This window comes from Canis lupus, chromosome 27, assembly GCF_011100685.1.
Source record: "Canis lupus familiaris isolate Mischka breed German Shepherd chromosome 27, alternate assembly UU_Cfam_GSD_1.0, whole genome shotgun sequence".
Taxonomy (NCBI): domain Eukaryota; kingdom Metazoa; phylum Chordata; class Mammalia; order Carnivora; family Canidae; genus Canis; species Canis lupus.
This window is the reverse complement of record NC_049248.1, coordinates 37,318,223-37,339,577: the sequence shown is the minus strand read 5'-3', so window position 1 is coordinate 37,339,577 and position 21,355 is coordinate 37,318,223. Positions and strand designations below refer to the sequence as shown.

General features: G+C 40.6%; 1 protein-coding gene across 1 annotated transcript in view; it reads left to right on the top strand.

Annotated features, from left to right (window-relative positions):
* Positions 1-5,515: 5,515 nt before the first annotated feature.
* Positions 5,516-21,355, top strand: part of DBX2 (developing brain homeobox 2) — a 37,963-nt gene continuing 22,123 nt past the window's right edge. The window contains exons 1-2 of the mRNA XM_038577413.1: positions 5,516-5,943; positions 21,143-21,238. Of these exons, the coding sequence (XP_038433341.1) occupies positions 5,550-5,943; positions 21,143-21,238 (490 nt within the window). The 5' untranslated portion in view covers positions 5,516-5,549. The remainder of the gene's footprint in view (positions 5,944-21,142; positions 21,239-21,355) is intronic.

Below are 21,355 nucleotides of genomic sequence, written 5' to 3'. Positions count from 1 at the left end.
CCAGTCAGCATCTTCTCTAGATCCTAGCACAGTCTCCATACCACAGGAGTGATCCTTTAAAATGCTAATATGAGATCACATCTCATTGCTTTTTAAAAATTGAGATATAATTGACATATAGCATTGTATTAATTTTAGGTGTGCAACATAATGATTTGACACGTAGGGCAAAATGATTACCACTATAAGTTTAAGGTGACATCCATCACCACATATAGCTACAATTCCTTTTTTTTCTCATTGCTTTAAGAACAAAGTCCAAAATCCTGAGTCCTGTATACAGGGCACAATCTGGCCCAAGCCTACTTTTCCAGACTAGTGACAAATAGGACTAAGCATATGCTTTGCTTGGCAGCCTCTGATCAACTCCCCCACACACATACTCTTTAACAGTTAACTCATGCTCTATTATCTTATACATGATACATGGCCAACCCATAGGTTTCAACCATCTGACCCTGAGGCATTTGATTTTGCAATGATGCTCTTTTTTTTTTTTTTTTTTTTTTTTGACCAAATCTCTGCACAGACCAAAGTGGTTCTTTAAGGAATGAAAATGTCCCAAGCCTATTGGGCTATCTCAAGGATTAGGTTCTTTTTCATAAATACTAGAAGCTTCAAATAGCTAATTCAGTGAATTAAGAGACTGAGAGCCATTCCCATAGCCCCATGGCCAGGTGTGAAGGCAAATCTCAGACTGAATTCTATGACATGTTTAAACATGTCACGTACAGAAACAGCCCTGTAGTATGTTTGTATGCTCAATGATGTCCATCTCTCGGGCCTTTCAAGTTCACATCCTGTATGAAAGATTCACTCGAGGAAATGTGACAGTGTCTAGTCTCGGGATGCTGCTAAGATCATAGCTGGATTTAGGCAATGGGTTCCTCAGTCACTGAGAAACTGGGGAACCAGAGCTGGGTCAGAATTAAGCCTTTTGCTCCATTCCGGAGAGTACAGACTTTCAAGTAAAGGTGGGAATGCTTTCCTCTAAATCTTAAATACCACCTATTTATCGGGTGAAAAATAACTTATAATGTCTGTTGGGCTATCTAAAACACCCTTTCATGTTAACTGAGATAAAGACAACTGTTGGGAAAAGCAGTCTCCCACACACGGTCTTTCATGCTCATTAGGCTCCATAAGAATAGGCCTTGGGCCTGGAAAGCTTCCTTGCCAAAAGGTAAAGAGCCCACACAGCCTCTTGGCTCCATTGAACACACGTTTACCTTCAGCCTCTTTTCTCTCATCTTCTAAATATTTTCATTTCTTCTTTTTATGACCCCATAACTTCCTTAAGCTTCCCCCTATGTTTCCTCAACTGCTACTTCTCTACTTTCTTACCTTCTATGCATCTTCAGTCATGTATAAACTGGTGTCTACCTTCTCTGCTCCTGATGGAAAGGCTCTTGACCAAGTCACTAAGAATCAAATTACTCTTTTTATTTTAAATCTGAGGCATTTACAGCCAGTATATTAGTTAAGGCAGCTGAGGCTATGCTGTTGGAAACCAACTCCTAAATCTTAATGGCATTTCCCCATAAATGTTTATTTTTTGCGTCCGTCATGACCTACCTATGTAAATATTCATCTTTGTGTGCCTTCCATGTGGTGATTTAGGGACAGAGGCTGTTTTCATCTTGTGGTTCCACCACGCCCTGAGGACTTCTTCATCCCCTGTGCCTTGGCATCTGACAGCCAATGAGCAAAGGGCTGTGTGGATTGTTAAGGGATAGAACTGGAGGACAAATAAGATCACTTCTCCTCTTATTCCATTGGTCGCACACAGCCTGAAGGGCAGGCTGGGAAATGTACCATAGCTGTTTGTCCAGTTGGAAAAAGGAACTGCTGAGCATACAGCAGTTTTTTTTTTTTTTTAATCAAAGTCTGCCATTCTTCCTTTTGAAAACCATCTCCTTTGCCTTCATGGCTCCATTCTCTCCTCTTCAAGTTTCAGTCTTCAAATCCAGACCGCTCATTTTCAGTCTCCTGCAAGGCTCCTCTTTCTTCTATCCATCTTCTTAACGTGAGCATTCCCCAGCATTTGTCTCTTGGCTCATTTCTCCTCTCACTACACTATTTTCTTCTTTTTTTAAAAAATATTTTATTTATTTATTCATAGAGACACAGAGAGAGAGAATGAGAGGCAGAGACAGAGGCAGAGGGAGAAGCAGGCTCCATGCAGAGAGCCTGAGGTGGGACTCGATCCAGGGTCTCCAGGATCACGCCCTGGGCTGCAGGCGGCGCTAAACCACTGCGTCACTGGGGCTGCCCTCACTACACTATTTTCTTTGGAAATTTCCACAAAGAACCAGAATGCCTGTCTACATTTTTCTGTTCATCTTCCATGTTAAACCTGCTCCTCATGTTATAAGTCCTCATCCTGATTAAGTGGGTATCTGGTCATTAGACCAGAAAACTGGAAGTGATTCTACAGTCTCCTTTACTCTCTATAACCCAGGTTTCTCAACCACCACACGATTGACATTTCAGGCTGGGTGACTCTTTGTTGGGGGAGCTGTCCTGTTCATTAAGGATGCTGAGCAGCATCCCTGGCTTCTAGCTATTAGATGCCAGTGGCTAACTGCCTCATCCTCTCCTCAAATTACAGCAACCAAGAATATCTCCAGACATTGCCAAATGTCTCTTGAGTAGGGAGGGGACCACCCCCCAGTTAAGAATACATCATCCTAAAAAAAAAAAAAAAAAGAATACATCATCCTTGGGATCCCTGGGTGGCTCAGCGGTTTAGTGCCTGCCTTTGGCCCAGGGCATGATTCTGGAGACCTGGGATCAAGTCCCACATCGGGCTCCCTGCATGAAACCTGCTTCTCCCTCTGCCTGTGTCTCTGCCTCTCTCTCTCTCTCTCTCTCATGAATAAATAAATAAATAATCTTTAAATAAAAAAGAATACATCATCCAATCCTATAGATTCAACCCACTGTAATATTTATCCCCTCCATTCCAATTTCTTGCCATTAGTTCTGTTAAACTCCACATCACTTTATGTCCAGATCTCTCCAATTGCCTTCTCCCTGGCTGTGGGGAAGATGAATGATCCAACAGTTATTCTCAACTCAAGTCTTCATTGCCACCTTCCATTACAGAACAACAGAATGCTTGTTTCTTACCTTCCATGGCGTGGCCAGATGACACCATTTAGCTTGACAAGTAGATTTGTGAAGAGAGTGATAGTTGAACTTACAGGTTCTAAGGCTTTGGAATCTTCCAGCTTAGATTGTATCTCAGCCTCAGCGCTCTGATAGTTGGGTAGCTTTATGAAAGTTATTTATGTTTTCTGTGCCCCATCAGTAACACCAGGTACCGACCTTAGAAGGTCAGCCTTAGAAGATTAGTATGAAGTTAAACAAGTTAACATATTCAAATAGTTTAGTCTATACTTGGCCAAATGCAAATACTACGTGGACGGGCATGGATGATGTAATTTCTCTTTGCTAATCTCAAAGGTTACTACTTCACAACCCATCCCTAACCACTGTTCACCTTTTAAGATTCAGTTTAGGGGAATCTTACTCTGGAGGTTTTCTCACACTTTTCCTTCCAAATTACAATCCCTTCCTCAGATAATTGCTTCTTTTTCTCCCTAAGCTTTGAACACCTACAAAGCAAGGACCAGACCTTTCTCTTCTCTCTATAGACATACTCCCAGGATCACCGCAAGTGCTCAGTAAGTATGACATGATCAGTAAAGGTGTGTTGACTAAATCAGAAAGTGAATGAATATTAGTAACACACACCAGCCTTGCAAATAACTTCCCTTCCGTTTAGCAGCAGGTAGGGAGAGTGGATTTTTAGAAAGCTTCCTATGTCATACCTAGTATAAATGAAACACAAATCAACTAGGTGAATTTTTTTTTAAATTTTATTTATTTATCTGTGAGAGACACACACAGAGAGAGGCAGAGACACAGGCAGAGGGAGAAGCAGGCTCCCTACAGGGAGCCTGATGTGGGACTTGATTCCAGGACCCTGGGATCATGACCTGAGCCAAAGGCAGACGCTGAACCACTGAGCCACCCAGGCGCCCCTCAACTAGGTGAATTTTTAAAAGGAAATTTATCTCACTAGTCTGGCAAGTCTGGCCAGCTTTTAAGTAAACTGAAGCTAGGAACCATATTATTATTCAGATAAAGAGGAAAACCATACATGCAACCCCAAACCTTTCAGACATCCTTTAAAAACCTTATTTTAAATAAATTCATCTAAATTTGTACAGGGGAGTAGCAATGGGAATTGTTAATTGACAGTGAAGTCACAGTTTTAAAACTCCATTGATACAGTCTCTAAAATGAGGAGCTTTTAAATTGCTTTGTGGTTAGAAGAACTTTTAACTACACACACACACACACACACACACACACACACTTTTTTCTCATGTCCAGTCTCTAGCAGGCTGTTCATAAATTGGAAACTGGCCAAATTTCTAGGGGGTGGGGAGGGGTGGTGGTGCGGGGAAGAGCAAGTGCGATCCTAAATAATTCAGTGTTCTCATCCTGGTTTCCGTGGAGGAGGACCCCGACCACTTTTGGCTAGGAAAACTCGGTGGTGGCTTTTCCTCCTGGGTTTCGGATCCAACCATTCAAGCCACTCCAACCAAGGTCCCTCTGTCCAGATCAAAATTTATCAAAGCATCTCTTCTGGAGTGATCGCTAAGTAAAATCTCATTAAAAAGTGACTGGAAACGAATTCCTAGAGACTAGGGTTTTCTTAAAAGGTCTCCCAGAAACACTCATTTCCTTTGCCTGAACCAATGAGCGCAGGGGAGCGTGTGTGTGTGTGTGTGTGTGTGTGTGTGTGTGTCCATCTCATGTGCAACCCACTCCTTCCAAAACTTTTTGTCATCTGTGGGGCCACCAAGTGTCAGCAACCCTCGAGGCCTTCCTGATGCCTTTCTACACCCTGGGGGCTGCTGGCTTCCCGCGGATGACGCCCCCTGGGAGCTGAAGAAGGGCCACCAGCCCCGGAGGGCGCGGGGTCTAGCAGCAGGTGGCCCGCCCTCTGCAGGCGAGCGTCCCCGGGCCTCCGCGGGGCTCCTTCCCCCGCGGCCGTGCGCCCCGGCGCCCCGGGGGGCAGCGTGGGCTCCAGGGTCCCCCCCAGTCCCCAGCCGCGGGGAGCGGAGCGGGCGCCCGGGTCCCTCGGCCTCCACGCCCACCTCCTCCCCGCTTCGCATCCCCTCCCTTCGCCAAAGCTCAGACTCTCGGGGGCCGCCCTTATTGTGGGCCGCGTCTGTCACTTTGTGGGCCGGGTGACATGAATGGATGGGCTGGACACACCTTCCAGCCCTTCTAAAAAAAAAAAAAAAAAGTCCGGATCTGCTTAGGGCGCGAGAGGGACTCCCCCGGCGCCCCCAGAGCCTGCGCCGCGGGCCGGGGACGCGCACGGCTTCCCCCTCCCACACTCACTCCTCCCACCCTTAAAAAAAAAAAAAAAAAACCCGCCCAACCCAAATAAATAATATCGTTGCGAGGCCGCGGCGTCCTCGGGGCCCGGTCCTCCTGGCGGGGCCGGCGGCGGGCGGCAGCGCACTATGCTCCCGAGCGCCGTGGCGGCCCCCGCCGGCGCCTACTGGGACGTGGTGGCGTCCTCCGCGGTGCTCAACTTCCCCGCGGCGCCGGGCTTTGGCCACCTGGGCAAGAGTTTCCTGATCGAGAACTTGCTGCGGGCCGGGGGCGCCCCGCCGGCCGGGCCGCAGCCCCCCGCGCCCCACGGCCCCGCGTCGGCTGCGGGCGCGCACGGCCGGCCCCTCCCGGCCAGCCCGGTCCCGCTCAAGCTGTGCCCCGCGGCGGAGCCGGGCAGCCCGGGCGGCGCGCCCTACGGCACGCGCTGGGCTTTCCAAGTGCTCGGCCCCTCGGCGGACGGCGCCAGGCTGCCGGGCCGCGCTCCGGGGGCCCGAGAGTGTAGCTTCCAGCCTCCAGCCGCAGGTGAGCAGCCGGGTCCCCCCCCCCGCGACCCCCGCCCCCGGCCGGTCCCGGCCCCCTGCGCTCGGCGGTGCGCCCTGCGCGCGGGGAGCCCGGGCCTCGGCGCTCGCGGGTCCGCGCTGGCCCGGGGTCGCCCCGGCGCGCCTGGAGCCTCCGTGGAGATGCCACCGCCGCTAGCTGGGACCCCCGCCCCATCCGCGTCCCCATCGCATCCCCGCACCTGCCTCCGGGGCTCCCTTCCGCAAGTGGTAGGGCCACCCTGGCGCTCAGGCCCTCCGGAGCCACCCTGCCCGCACCTCCCGGGGGCAGCGGGAAAGGGCACCCCGGGCCCCCGGATCCCCGGATCCTCGGATCCCCGGGCCGGCTGGGCCGGTGGCACGGGGTTTCCCGAGCGCAGCGCCTCGGCCCGGCCGGCCGGTGTCCCCGAGGCCGCGCGCGCCCAGCTCTCCCCCGCGGGGTTCCCGCCCGGCCCGGGGCCCCGCCGTGCGCGCTCGGCCTCCCCGACCTCGGCGACCGGCGGGGCCCCGGGGACGCGCGCGGAGGTCCTGCGGCGAGCGCTGCGCAAACTTGGGCATCGGGGCCGACTTGCTCTTTGTGCTGAGCCGAAACCGCGAAATTGGCACCTGGAAAGGGAAATTCGGCAATACCTGCGCGGATCTGCCCAAAGAAAGACATCTGGGCTTGTTTTCATTTTTCGCATGAAACCTAAGCGGTGTGATTGGGACGAGGATGCGGGCGGTTTAGTCCCCTGTTAGCCAAAAGCGCTTTGGAGACGCGGCCGAAATGGGCAGTAAAGGAAGGAAAAGTCTCCTGGAAACTCAGAAGCAGAGATCCAGTTGGATTAAGTTTGTCTTTCTTTTCTTTTCTTTTCTTTTCTTTTCTTTTCTTTTCTTTTCTTTTCTTCTCTTCTCTTCTCTTCTCTTCTCTTCTCTTCTCTTCTCTTTCTTTTTTCTTTTTTCTTTTCTTTCTTCTTTCTCTTTCTTTTTCCTTCTTTCTTTCCTTCCCTCTCTCCTTTTCTTTTCTTTTTTTTTCTTTTCTTTCTTTTCCTTTTTTCTTTTTCTGCCTCCTTAGACGATCTTAACTCATTCTTTTAATCCCGATGCGTTTGTCCAGAATGACTAATAGACGCTTTTTCAGCAGATTCCATTGTCCCAGTAAACTGCCGGATCAAATTTATGGCTAATGGCTTTATAGAATTTAACATGTTTAGAACCTGTCCCGGTCTTTCAGTTTGCAATGGTTACTAACAGAATGGAACAAATATGATTATATGAGCACCGGTCTCATTCACGTGGAATAAAACCTAAATTCTAGGAAGCCTTTTTTTTTTTTTTTTTCACCTTGGGAAAAGAACAGATACAGTTAAAGGCAGTTCCTTGGGAATTTGGGCTTCTCTGTTATTTCTGAAGTATTTGGAAAATTAGAAACGTATAAAGCAGATGCACCTAGACAAGAGTTAGTAAATAATGTTGTGGCATGAAAAAAACATCGTTTTCAAAAAGATGGGCGATTTGCATAACTTTTAGTGGTTTGGCATTGTGTTCATAGAAGTTATTTTTCAGGATTCTTAAACTGCTCCTGATTGTGATTGGTTACTCAGCCACTGAAAGTTACTGAATTTTCACTTTTGTAGATTTTACAGATTAATTTTAAATAAAATGCAAATCAAATGCTGATAGTTCAGTAACTGAAAAAGAATTTTGTATATCTCTCTCACTCAAAATATTGCAATTATGGGGTAAAGGGTCTCTTTACTACATTTTGAAAAAAATTTCTAGTATACACTCATTCTTGTACACTTTAAAGTGTCAAAATGCAAACATGAGTTTTTGGAGTAATTGAGAGAGTAAAAGAATTTATATTTCCCCTTGAATATTCTGATATAGTTTAAGCATGCACTTTCCTAATATTATATTTGGTCCTCATTGAAGATTTGATATTCTCCTAGGTTAATTTTCATATGAACGAATAACGTTTTACTGAAAAAAAAAAGTCCATTTAATTTTTGAATCTAGAGAAGTATCTTAAGAAAATTAAAACTCTCTCTATTTTTTCCTATAAGTATGCTGCTGAAAACCAGCATTTACATTCATTTATCTCTGTAATTTGACATAGAATGTAGTTTTCTGAACATTGCCCTACTTTTATTTAAGTGACAGATTTTTGTCCTCCCAAATGTTGTGGGAATTCTTCTCTACTGTGTAGAATTATGAAGTTATAATGAGTACTGACAAGGTTACTATCACCTGAAAATTAGCTGACTGATGACATAGTGATGATGTTCTATAGAGAATATAAGGGAGATGGAAGTGCTACTGTTTTTGGAAAGATAACAGTATGTCTTTATATTTCTCTCTGAAAGGTCAGCGGACAACCCCTTCTGATCCTTTAGACACTCACTTAGAAGTGGATCACAAATGTGATCTTTAATCATTTCACCATATTGACTAGTCACTTTTTTCCAAACTTAACTGGTTGAGTGCACCAATCTGAATGTCGAGTGAGAAAACCCCAGAGTTCTTTTTTATTTCAAGGTGCATTAGTGAAATATGGGACCATTTAACTAGGGGATTTATACCACCTCATGCATTTCTGCTTTACTATCTTTGTTACCCATTTTTAATTATACCATATATTTCCTTCATTCACCAAATGCTTACTGACCATCTCCCATGTGTCAGGCTCTGTTCTAGGCCATTGGGATAGTCAGTGCACAAAACGGATGACTGTCTCTTCCCCTGTGGAGCTGACATTCCATGTTCCTACTGCTCTGTGGCTTACCAAGTACTTTCATAATCGTTAGCTGCTTTAATCTTCCTAGTAGGCCAGGTTTTTTTTTTTTTTTTTTCTATAGTGATTTACTTTACTTACTAATTTTGTTTTGTCAGAAGTTACAGTGAAAACCTCTGTGGACTTGTGAAAGAGACAAAATCACCCCATATCTTTGTATTCCTTATATTAGTCTTTCACTGAATTTCAGAAACTAGTGATAACCAATTACACATATCACAATAATCAATCAGTTGTGATTTTGTATCTGAGCCCAGAAGGAAAGAAATTGGTCTTCTCATTTATCTTGCTATCGGTCTGCAAGGTGGTGACAGTTCAGCAGTAACCCAGATTTACAGGTAATAAATGAGAGGGTAGCTGTCCCTGCTTCATCCCTGAAAACTCGCAAGTCTTTGAGTATTTCGAGGAGGGAAAAAACCACTCCATAGCTATAACGGTGTCAAGTGGTTTATAAAGAGTGGTTTAAAAACTTTAAAAATGAAAGGGCGTTCCTCAAAGCTCAAGAGGGGCACATTTAGCACAATAGGAGGTAGTAAATAGTTCACCTCCAGGGTTGAATCCTTGGATCTGTTCTAGTTTATTAAGGAAAACCAGAAGGTTTTCCAATTAAATTAGAATCATCTGAGATCCTTCCCCAAAAGTTCATGAATGTCATTATTTGGTGAATATTGTGCTAGATTAAAATATCCATGTTTTTGTATATAAAAGACTTGAAGTCTAAAAAGCTGAAAGATTTAAATTTCTTTTGATTATGTCACGAGTTTTATTCAAAAATAAGTGTAAATAGCCTGGCTTCTTAATGACATTTGTTATTTTCAACATTTTAAAAAATGTTTGAAGTAAAGATAATTTCCTGAATGCAATTTATTGATTATTAGATCTATTACTTTTTTTTTAAGATTTTATTTATTTACTCATGAGAGACAGAGAGAGAGAGAGAGAGAGGCAGAGACAGAGAGAGAAGCAGGCTCCCTGCAGGGAGCCCCATGTGGGACTGGATCCTGGGTCTCTAGGATCACGCCCTGGGCCAAAGGGAGGTGTTCAACTGCTGAGCCACCCAGGAGTCCCAGATCTATTCCTTAAAAGGATTAGAAAGCAAATATTCCTTCTGGAATAAGTGAGTCCTTCTTCTTCTTCTTTTTTTTTTTTTTTAATAATTTTGTCAATTAAGTTGTACTGTATAGTACAGAAATGGAACCAGGTCCATGGCATTTTTCTGGCCCCTTGTTAGGATTGCTTCTTACCATTAATACTTAATGCGCATTCTAGTTTTCGTATCCACTTCCCAGTGCCAGTTACTATGTACCTGTTAATCCTTGACTCTGTCTTAAACTAATTGTACTTAGTTTGGTCTAGTCCAACTTGAAGACTTTGTGACCTAATTGATTAAGCCAGAATTTGTCACTTATTTTTGCTCTCACTGTGCTTTAGATTTGTTTTGGCAAATTAAAATCAGAGCATCTCGAATGTTAGTGATGCTGACCCGGAACCAGAATGGAGAATGGAGAATCCAGAGAAGAATAGGATAGACCCTGTTCTAGTGGTTCCTTCTGCAAGCCATCACCTCAGCCATCCTTTGGTGGAATCTGTAGTGTTTAACCACATTCTTACAACATGTTTATGTATTTTTTTTGTATCTCCTTAACATGTCTTTAGATTTATATTAACATATTAATAACTTTACTCAGTTCATGAGAATCAGCTCTGAACAAAAGGTTCTGTGTTCCCCAAGTTTATGACCTCCTTCAGATTCATGGAGAAATTCTTGCAGCGAAAAGAACCAACATTACTAATTAGTCCCTTCCTTTCTAGTAGTGACTCAGTAAGCCACCGTCCTTACAGAATAACACCTGAGTTGGAACTACAATGGGGTAGCAATTTATGTGTATTTAACTTGCCTCTGGCTTTAGCACCTATCCCACTCCCAGCCCCTAACATATGCTTCTCTACTCCACTTTAACAACAAGGAATCTCAATCTGTTAACATGTATTGAAGCTATTGAGGTTTAATAATAAAACAGGAGTAAATCCAGCAGGCAAGTAGGAACATTTTAGAACTTTTCCCCTGAACTCTTATTGACTTAAGGGATTTGAGGGTTATTTTAAAAGGCACAGTGGTTTGAATGCCCAGAAAATTGCATGCACATTTATGGATAAGTAAACATAGGATTCAGAGAGTTCAGGGTTATTTGCAGAAAGCCAAAGGATGCCATGTGTTGTGGGTAGTTTGAAAGGATTGTCGATAGTGATTTTATTCACATTTATTTGCCATAAATGGGCCTCCGATATTAGAATCAAAGCTGTGAATTTGACTCCACTGTATCCCTCCTTGAGTGTGCCACCTTCTTCCCCTTTCTTATACCCACCAGAAAAAAAAAAACCTCCTTTGTTGTACGAAATCATTTTATGCTTAGGTTTGGTGCTGAACAATGATAGAAATGGCAGCAACATGAATGTAAGGGAAGCAACATAGGTGATGTGGTCATAAGATACTTTGAGATTCTTTGCCATGAAAGCTTTTACAGAAGCGAAATGCTCTTTTTAACATATTTAAACAAATATGTCCTTAGGTGTGTGTGGGGTGATGATGGAATATTTAATTTGCACCTCACTCAACCTGTCTTCAGTACCCTGTTTCTGTTGTTGATATTGTTTATGACTTTAGACTATGTCTTATTATATCTTTCAAGAGGACTTGATTTGTTGCTCCTAATGCAGTGTTTGTCTACTTAATCTTGGCTCTAAATAAAGTTTTTTCCTAATTACAGTGATTTTTTTTTTATAGCAGAGGTACACAGTTTTTAAATCAGTTAAATCAGTATAAGTTTTCATTCAAATACACCTGGAGTCTGTCAGGAATAAAAAGGCAAATTGGAAAAAGAAACAATATGATTTTTATCTAGGAATGCTTGTTAGAATCCTTATTTAAGACTTCATTAGATCATGCTTTCCTATTTTATACTCTCTTAGTAAGAAATTGGATTTTTGCCTTAATGTATAATATGCTTACCAGACCCTTGTATATTTTATTCCAAAATATTTTATTTTACTTTCAGTAATGTTTCCACTTTTAATGAAATTTCTCTCTTTTATTCTTTTTAGCCTCCAGTCAGTACTTGATTTGGCAATGCTGAGTGATTCATCACTTTATATAAAGTTACCATAGCTGATTCCATTTTTAATAGTGTTATTCATTTTGTCAACCCGCTATTAGTTGGGACTATTTCAGGGGCACATTCTTGTGAGTTATGTGAACAGTAAACTTGAAGGCACTAAAATTCCCTCTGAAGTCAAAGATCAAAAAGCCTCTAAAGTTTTTAGACTTTTGGTTTCAGAACCAAAGCATCTGGGAAAAGGAAAGAAAAAAAAATTTCACGTCTTTTTCTATATTACTGAATACTTAATTGCCTTCTTGTTTATCAGTATTCCAGAGATGAACTAGGTTTTTCACTTTTGTTTCACATTTAGGCACTTTGCCATAACAACCTTAATTTTATTAATGCAAAGTGGCTGTCAGAAATAGAATATACGATACGTACATTTTTACCAGTCCTCTTGAGAGGACACACCATTCTTGTTCTTTAAAATGTTAAATTTCTGACAACTATTAAAATTAAAATATGTGGAGGAGCCTGGGTGGCTCAGTCGGTTAAGCGTCTGACTCTTGATTTTGGTTCAGGTCATGATCTCAGGGTTGTGAGATCAAGCCCTGCATTGGGCTCCACGTGCAGTTTAGGATTCTCTTTCTCCCTCTCCCTCTGCCCGCCCCGCCCCACTCTCTCTCACTACTCTCTTAAAGAAAATATGTGAAGGAGTTATTCTTTGTGAAGAGCTTTGTACATTAAAAGGGAATAAAAACCATGACTGCTGGCATATTTCTTAAAGAGACTATCCCTAGGGCTGGATTGAGTTTAGGTATACTGAACCAATTCTGTAGTTATATTGGATCTGAAGCCAAAAGACAGCCCTATTTAAAGCAGGAAAAGAGGCACTCCTGATTATTTACATATTTCTATAGGTGCTTTTGCATTACAAATTGAAGAGTTGCAACAGACCTATGGCTGCATTTTTTTCCTATTTTTTATAATAAATATTTGCCAACAGTTCCTCCAAAGCAAAAATGGCAAATTGGGTAAATTTAAAAATGCAGTTTTCTGAGCTGGTTTTAGCAGCATTTCTATAATTTTAAAGCCTAGATTCAAGTCTAAGGTCTTTATATTACTGATTATATAACCATAATCCATTCATAGAAGCTCCTTGAGCCTCTCTTTCTGTTATCATTTTTAAAATAAGAACAGAAATTAGAGTCAGCGTTTGACTTTCAAACATACTGCAATAGCCCACTGATAACATACAGCGAAAGATGTGAAAGACTCCTTCCTGCCATTCCACCATAAGCAAAATATTGGTAAAAGGGAGACTGCTGTGTAAAAAGCCTTCTCTGAGGTTGGAAGCTTAAAGGAACAATTTATTCTCTCACAGTCTTGTGGGTTGACTGGGCTCTGCTGGATGGTTCTTCCTTGGAATCTCATTGCAGTTAGATGGCAGCCAGGGCTTGATCTTGTGAAGGCCCAACTAGGCTGGATGTCCACAAAGACTGCTCATATGGACTTTCCGAGTGTGTTGAGCTTCTAATAGCATGATGCTTGGGTTATGAAAAGGGGAGTTCTAAGAGCAAACATTCCAAGAACCAGACAGTGGCTGCAAAGGCTTCTTATGGCCTAGGGATGGAAATTCTAGAATGTCACTTCTTCCACACTCTTAGTCAAACAAGGCAGCAAGACTATCTCAAATACAAGGGAAGGGGAGTTGAGACCTCACCTCTCAATGAGAGGGGTGCCAAAAATTTGCAGCCCATTCAAAATCTGCCACAGGGCAAAATCAGGGTAACCATTCTCAGATACAATTCTTGCAGGTCCGTCTCCTGCTGGGGTAGAACCAACGCAAGAATTAGTCACACAGAGTGGTATATAGCTCGGAGCTGCTCAAGGAGCTTCATTAAGGCTTTTAGAATTTGACAGCTACAGATGCCATTCTCTCATTACGCCATTCTCCCTGTGACATTGCCTGTATAATAAAAAAGAGCAATGGGTTTCCTCATATTTAGCTCGATTTTTCAGAGCTGCTGATGGAGATACGGTGAAGAGAGAGGCAGCCGAGGTAGTGATCATATTTGATGATTGCAGCGAACCAGGGCTCTACAGCTTGAGAAGAAGCCAGACCCTACCCACCTGCTGATGATGGGAGGCTAGAGAAGATGCTAGCACATCATCACCTATTCTTATGTTATTACTGCAGTGGGAATCTTCCGTGTAGCTCCACCTTGCTTCACCACATCACATCCAACACTGCCAGGTGAAATTTCCTAAAATACAGCTTTGTCATATTACCTACCTATTCAGGAAGACCTTACTTATCCCCATTTGACAATAAAATCAAATAAAAAATACTCTATTCTTCAACACCTTCATTCCATCAGCTACAGTTAACTCCCCCAACTACATTCCTTAACGCTCAGTCTTTGGGCCTTGTGCCAGCAGCCGGGCTGGTCTCCTTAACCTGCCCTACATGTCACTCCTTGCCTCCTTTCCTTTTGTTCGTGCCACCTTTCTTTGTTGGAATGCCTTCTTTTCTCATCCTTTGTCGTTCCAAATACCTTCCAAATTAAGGTGTGGATTAAGATGTTGTTCCTGCTTAAAGCCTTCTTTGACAAAGCCTTCTTAACAATAATCTTTTCTTTTTACTTGATTCTATGTTTCAGTGGAAGTCTTGACCATGCTGCTTCTTTTTATACGGTGTCTCACAGTTGATCTCAAATTACATAATAATGGCAGGAGTAAAGGCTAACATTTATGGAGTGCCTGCGGTGTCAGACATTGTTCTGTGTTCTTTTCAGTGGTCCCATCCCAGCTATGCATTGTAATGACCTGAGCAGCTTTTGAAACAATGCTGTGCTAAGGAGCCCACCCTTAGCCAGCGTGTCTGAACCCAGTTGGTGTGTGGCCTGGGCATCTGTGTCTTTGAAAAGCACTCTAGATGATTCTAATGTGTATTCAGGGTTGAGAACCAATGGTAAGTAAGGGAAATGCACAATATGAATTTTTTTCAAATCTTATCTCTTTCTTGGGGAATGCCTCAGATTTTACAGAACAAAATTGAATTTGGAGAAGAGAAAAAAATTGCATTTCATTTCTTTGATCAGCAGATAGAAGTCTCTAAATTAAGGAACACTAAGTAGAAATTCTTCTAGGGAAGGAAACTGTCCCTTTTCAACTTTGTAATCCCAGCACACAGTACACTGTGTGGCACTTGATAGAGATGCAATAAATATTATTTGCACAGAATTAAAAGGATAGACTCAAACAAGTAGACACTACACTTGATTTATTTTCTCATGAGCTGTACCAGAACATTAAGACCTTTGTTTTTCTGTGTCTGAAATACTCGAGGAAAAAAAAAATGTGGACTTCTGTTGTTTTCTGATGAGCAGGAAAATAAAGGATGAATTTACTCAACTTGCTTTCCCTTGTGACTGAAGGCAAATTTGCATGTAGATCACATAAATGAATTCCTTCCAGGTTGTGTGATAAAATAAATCACACCTCATTAGGTAAGTGATATTTCTTAGGTCTTAACCATGCAGGGCATCTGGTTGCCATTCTTTGGAGTCTCATTTTTGGGTCCACTCTATTCCAATTGTGTATTATTTTCAGGTCAGAAGTTTAGATTTCTATATTCCTGGTGCCCATGTACCAGGCACTTGAAGAAGATCATTTAAAATAATTTTTTAAAAGGTTTTACTTATTCATGAGAAAGACAGAGAGAGGCAGAGGAAGCAGGCTCCCTGCAGGGAGCCCAATGTGGGACTGGATCCTGGAACCCGGGGACCATGACCTGAGCCAAAGGCAGATGCTCAACCACTGAGCCACCCAGATCCCCTTAACACCATTTAAAAAAAAAATTAAAAGGGCTAGTTTCCAAGATCTATAAAGAACTTATTAAACTCAACACCAAAGAAACAAACAATCCAATCATGAAATGGGCAAAAGACATGAACAGAAATCTCACAGAGGAAGACATAGACATGGCCAACATGCATATGAGAAAATGCTCTGCATCACTTGCCATCAGGGAAATACAAATCAAAACCACAATGAGATACCACCTCACACCAGTGAGAATGGGGAAAATTAACAAGGCAGGAAACAACAAATGTTGGAGAGGATGTGGAGAAAAGGGAACCCTCTTACACTGTTGGTGGGAATGTGAACTGGTGCAGCCACTCTGGAAAACTGTGTGGAGGTTCCTCAAACAGTTAAAAATATACCTGCCCTACGACCCAGCAATTGCACTGTTGGGGATTTACCCCAAAGATACAAATGCAATGAAACGCCGGGACACCTGCACCCCGATGTTTCTAGCAGCAATGGCCACGATAGCCAAACTGTGGAAGGAGCCTCGGTGTCCAACGAAAGATGAATGGATAAAGAAGATGTGGTTTATGTATACAATGGAATATTACTCAGCTATTAGAAATGACAAATACCCACCATTTGCTTCAACGTGGATGGAACTGGAGGGTATTATGCTGAGTGAAGTAAGTCAGTCGGAGAAGGACAAACATTATATGTTCTCATTCATTTGGGGAATATAAATAATAGTGAAAGGGAAAATAAGGGAAGGGAGAAGAAATGTGTGGGAAATATCAGAAAGGGAGACAGAACGTAAAGACTGCTAACTCTGGGAAACGAACTAGGGGTGGTAGAAGGGGAGGAGGGCAGGGGGTGGGAGTGAATGGGTGATGGGCACTGGGTGTTATTCTGTATGTTAGTAAATTGAACACCAATAAAAAAAAAAAAAACAAAAAACAAAAAAAAAATAAAAAAATAAAAAAAAAATAAAATAAAAAATTATTTAATTCCCTATTTCCTGGGGGTATCTTTTGACCCTCTGTTTGCCTTAGTAAGACATGGTACCTCTTCTGGTTTTGTCCTCCTCCTTAAAAGGTGCTGCTGATCAACATAGCATTGCAGTGGACTCTTGAAATTTATTTGAAGGTTTTATTAGTGGTCTTTAGTATTCTTTCTGTGGAATGTCAACTGAAGTCAGTACCACAGTTTTGCACCAACAATAAAAAGAATGTGGTTTCACCCCTTTTAAATATAACGTTGTTCTGCTCCATCAGTGAAAGAAGAGTGAAAATAACAGAAAAGTAATTTAAAAACTACTATTGCTTTCTAAACAATAGAATTTTGGAAATATTTTTTCCGTAGTTGGGCTTGTAACCATCCTTGACTTGAGATGCTTGTATCATCTAGTTATGCTTAAAAAGAAATCAGGCCAGTTCACCATTAAGTTGTCTCTAAGTTCCCACCTTAATTAAATATTCATAATGATTAATAGATATTTTGATGCTGTGGCTTCAGTTAAGTCAGAACATCTGATTAAGAAGTGAAAAGTTCATGAGGTTTTCTGTGAATAAGTGTTTACTCATTTAGATTCAGAAGGTTTAGTTCCAAGAATTTTAAGTTTGTTTGTTTGTGACTTAGAGTCCCACAAAAACTGGAATTGTTGGTGGGATACAAAATTCAGGGTATCCCAAAATGTTGTGCTAACAGAACCTAACATTGTGCTTTAGTACTGGACATTGTGCATTTCTTTTTTTTTTTTTTTTTTCCATAGGAAAGGCTATTTGTTTTTCTCTTATGGAAAGCTTGGGAGATGTGTCCCTTTCCTGGGCTCTCTGCACATGAAATCTTTATCTCTCCTGGCTAATAACTAAATATTATACTAAAATATTTATGTTTCTCTTTTCCTTTAAAAAAAATTGCTGAAAAGAGTCCTCATCACATTCCAGATGCATACACATTTGAGGCTGAATGCTAATGAATGAATGAGAATGTGTAGAATGAATGTGTAGAATTCATAGCTAGTCCAGTGCCTGGTGTATAGTAGGCACTTCTTAAATATTATTGTCATAAATATCATTCAGTAGGCCCATGATGAATTGTTCCCGATATGATTAGTGATAAAGTGACTGCATCTAGATTGCATTGACGGGTTTTGAAATGCATGTCATCTGGGATGAAATTGCCTTGTTTCCTGCTTTTTTCAGAGCATCTTCCGAGTAGTTCTTAATGGTTTACAAAAGTTTTAACACATCTGTCAACTTGCTACTTTGTTTTTATCACAGTTGAGTTTCCTTTTCTGCTCATTGCTTTAAAAAAGCATGTGGTTTACAAAGATTTAAAAGCATGATGTATATTTTTAAACACATTTCATGGTTTTATTTATCTTGTTTTTTTTGCATTTCATTGTTTTAAATGGTAATTTCCTCATGCCATTTGACACCCCTGCAATCACATGCTCAGCTGGATTACTATTTGACTTATGTCAAAGTAGGCGCATGTAAAAAAAAAAAAAATGGAGCACTTAATTGGAATTTCACAGCAATTTTCACATAAGCCAGCTTAAGCAAGGTGTATTTATGTGTGTAAATCAGGAATCTACTAATCTGTGTAGATGCATGTATATCAAAGAGATGGTTTACAATGGTGAAGAAATTCTGTACACCTGCTCATGTGGCCTGCTCATGTAACATGTAGTTCCTTAACCACAAGAGTTTATTACTGTAGATAACATGTCATTTTTATCGCAGCTTTTACTCCATTAAGATAAGGTAATATGTAGTAAGATAACAAACTATTCAGTGAAAACTTTTCATGGCCAAATTTAATACTTAGATCATATATCTCAAAACTTCGTGTATCACAAATGAATTTAAATGATCACTTGTCTCAAGTGAACCTTCATTTTTAAAAAATCTTTTATTTTTTTCTATTTTTAGGGCCATAGGGTCAGACTGAAAAACATTTTGACCAGAATAGTAAAATTTGTGATTTGTACATATATTGCATGCTTATTATAATAATATCACTACTGTACTTATTTCCTACATTTTATGCTAAGTAAAAATATGTCTTTTATGTGTGTTTTTCTAGCTATCATGATAAATATTTCATTGTATGAATGGCACAGCATTACATTTTGGGCCAAACAGCACAATAGCCATAACTTAACTGTCTATGGAGTGTTTATTTTGGAGGTGAAATAAGTTAACAGAAATGCTTGAGAATGAACATAATGTGACAACTTTTATACATAAAAATAAATTTTTATTTTTCAAAGTACTTCATGTAGTCTAAAAATAATGAAAAATGTAACTCTGCCTAAATAATGCCATTTTCTTAAAAGATGTAAAATTAAAACGAATGATTTATCATTTCTTAGATGGTTTTATAGTCAATATTGGAACAACTTGTGATAGCAGTAAAATTTTTTCAAAAGTTTTATTAGCTGCCTGGGTGCTCATTTGTTGGAGCTTGCGCTCTTAATCTCAAGGTCGTGAGTTCAAGCCCCACATTGAGTGTGGAGCCTGCTTTAAAAAAAATAAAATAAAAAAATAGTTTTATAGAAATTTTGAACACCCAAATGAATTTCCTCTTCATACTTTGCTTAGTTGCTGTATTTTCAAAATGTCATTTTTTAAAAAGATTTTCTTTTTAAGTCCTCTCTACACTCAATGTGGAGCTCTTACAACCCCCAGATCAGGAGCCACACGTTCCACTGACTGAGCCAGCTGTGCCACTCCTCAAAATATCATTAAGAGAAACACTTTATTATTTGAAAATTTGGATATTAAAAAACAGAAAATTAAAATTGGCAGCATTCCATTATATTACTTTTTTATGATTAATTTGCAATTTGAAGGCATTAAGAACCTAAATTCTTTTGGGACGATACACTTATTTTAATATATCCTCCAAAAATATTGGTGAAAATGCACACATGCTTATCGGTGTTTAAAACACAAGTGATTAAAATACAGTGGTTAAAATACAAGTCTGAAATTACTGTTCTTGAAAAAGATGTGTATTCATATCAAAATAATATTCGTTAAATATGATTAAGAAAAACATTGCCATTGAATATGTAGGGAGAGTAATAAAGATATTTGTTTCCTAGTCATGTTCTAGATTTTAAGGTCATCTGTTATAGATGATACTATATTTCAAGGTGTGTCTGGGGAGCAGGGAAGGGGTTAGTTCCCCATCCTCATTTTCTCCCTAAGGAGATCTACAGAAGCTTTCTATTTCTTAGTTTTCTACATTATTTGTTCATTTATTGAAAAGTTATCAAAAAAAAAAAAAGAAAATTTATCGACATTTAGAATGTGCCAGGTACTCTTTTGGGTATGCCATGGTAAAAGCAAATCATCCGCCTTCAGAAACCCTCACCTGTATTTATATTATACTTCATTATACTAAAGGACGTGGATTTTTTTAAGGTTCTTGACCAAAGCCCAGTATATAGTAAGTGTTTAGTAGAGCTATTGCTCCTGTTCTGTGACATCCTTTATAACTATTGTTTGTCTACTGAAACAATAGTTTCAGTACAATTTCTTTCCTTATGACAGAATTGGTACCTATTCCAGGCACATGTGTTGAAAATGTCACAAATACCATAGTTTGAGAACATGAGCAGAACAGCGTATGTGGTAACTCCCTATACTATAAACACAAGTGCTTCCAGGTTAGCTAATTTCTCCTGAGATAAAATGCTATTATTTTCAGATATTTTTGAATATGTAAAAGTAATCAGAAAAAATACTTTTTGTTATAGAATTGCTCAGTAAATTGACTCTTACCAACTTTGGAATCCAACTAATTATACATTTCAAAGAACCTCCTGAAAAGAAACAGTAGTATAATTCCTTCTAAAAAATTAAACTTAAGGACATAATGTTCAAATTGTTTTTTTAATTTAATTTTACTTTTTACTTTTTACTTTTTTCCTTCAAATTGTTTTCTTGGTAAATGTTATATCTTGAGCTGTATTTTTCAGAATGGTAGCCCCTACGCACATGGATTCATTTTATTATTTATTTATTTATTTATTTAGGATCTATTTATTTTAGAATAATTTAGATTGAGAATTCAGTTAGTCAGTTCCACCAGCCACATTTCTCAGGAGCCATGAGGCAGATAGATCCCATGTTGGACAGTAGAGATTAAAGGACGTTCCATCACCACAGATCATTCCCTTGGACAGTGTGGCTGTGGGATATTTTAAATAAAGGAATACATGCTACATATAATTATGACCACACAGAAAATCAACTAAGTTTGGTTTTGATCCACTGAGTCTTTTCAACACATCTTCTAAATCTTGATTAAAGTGTTTGGCAATCTCTTTGACAGTTAAGGCTATTTTAGAATGACTTTCAGTGAAATTATAACTAAGTAGAGTCTCAGAGAATGAAGTGTTTCACTCAGTGACTTTTGGGAAACTAGAATTTTGATTATTGTCTAAAAGAAATGGCTCATCAATGAGATCAATGCTTTCTCCACAGCGTCTTCCAAACCTTTCTTCCTGAGCGCCCCGCCATTCTACTCGGCATGCTGTGGTGGGTCCTGTCGGCGCCCTGCATCCCCCACTGCTTTTGCAAGTAAGTTTTTATGCTTCATCAGCAATGCCTCAGTTATTCTGTAAACCAAAGCAGCAGGATTTAATGTGCTCTGGAAAACTAATTGGTAATGCAATGGCAAGGAGCTAAATCCTCACT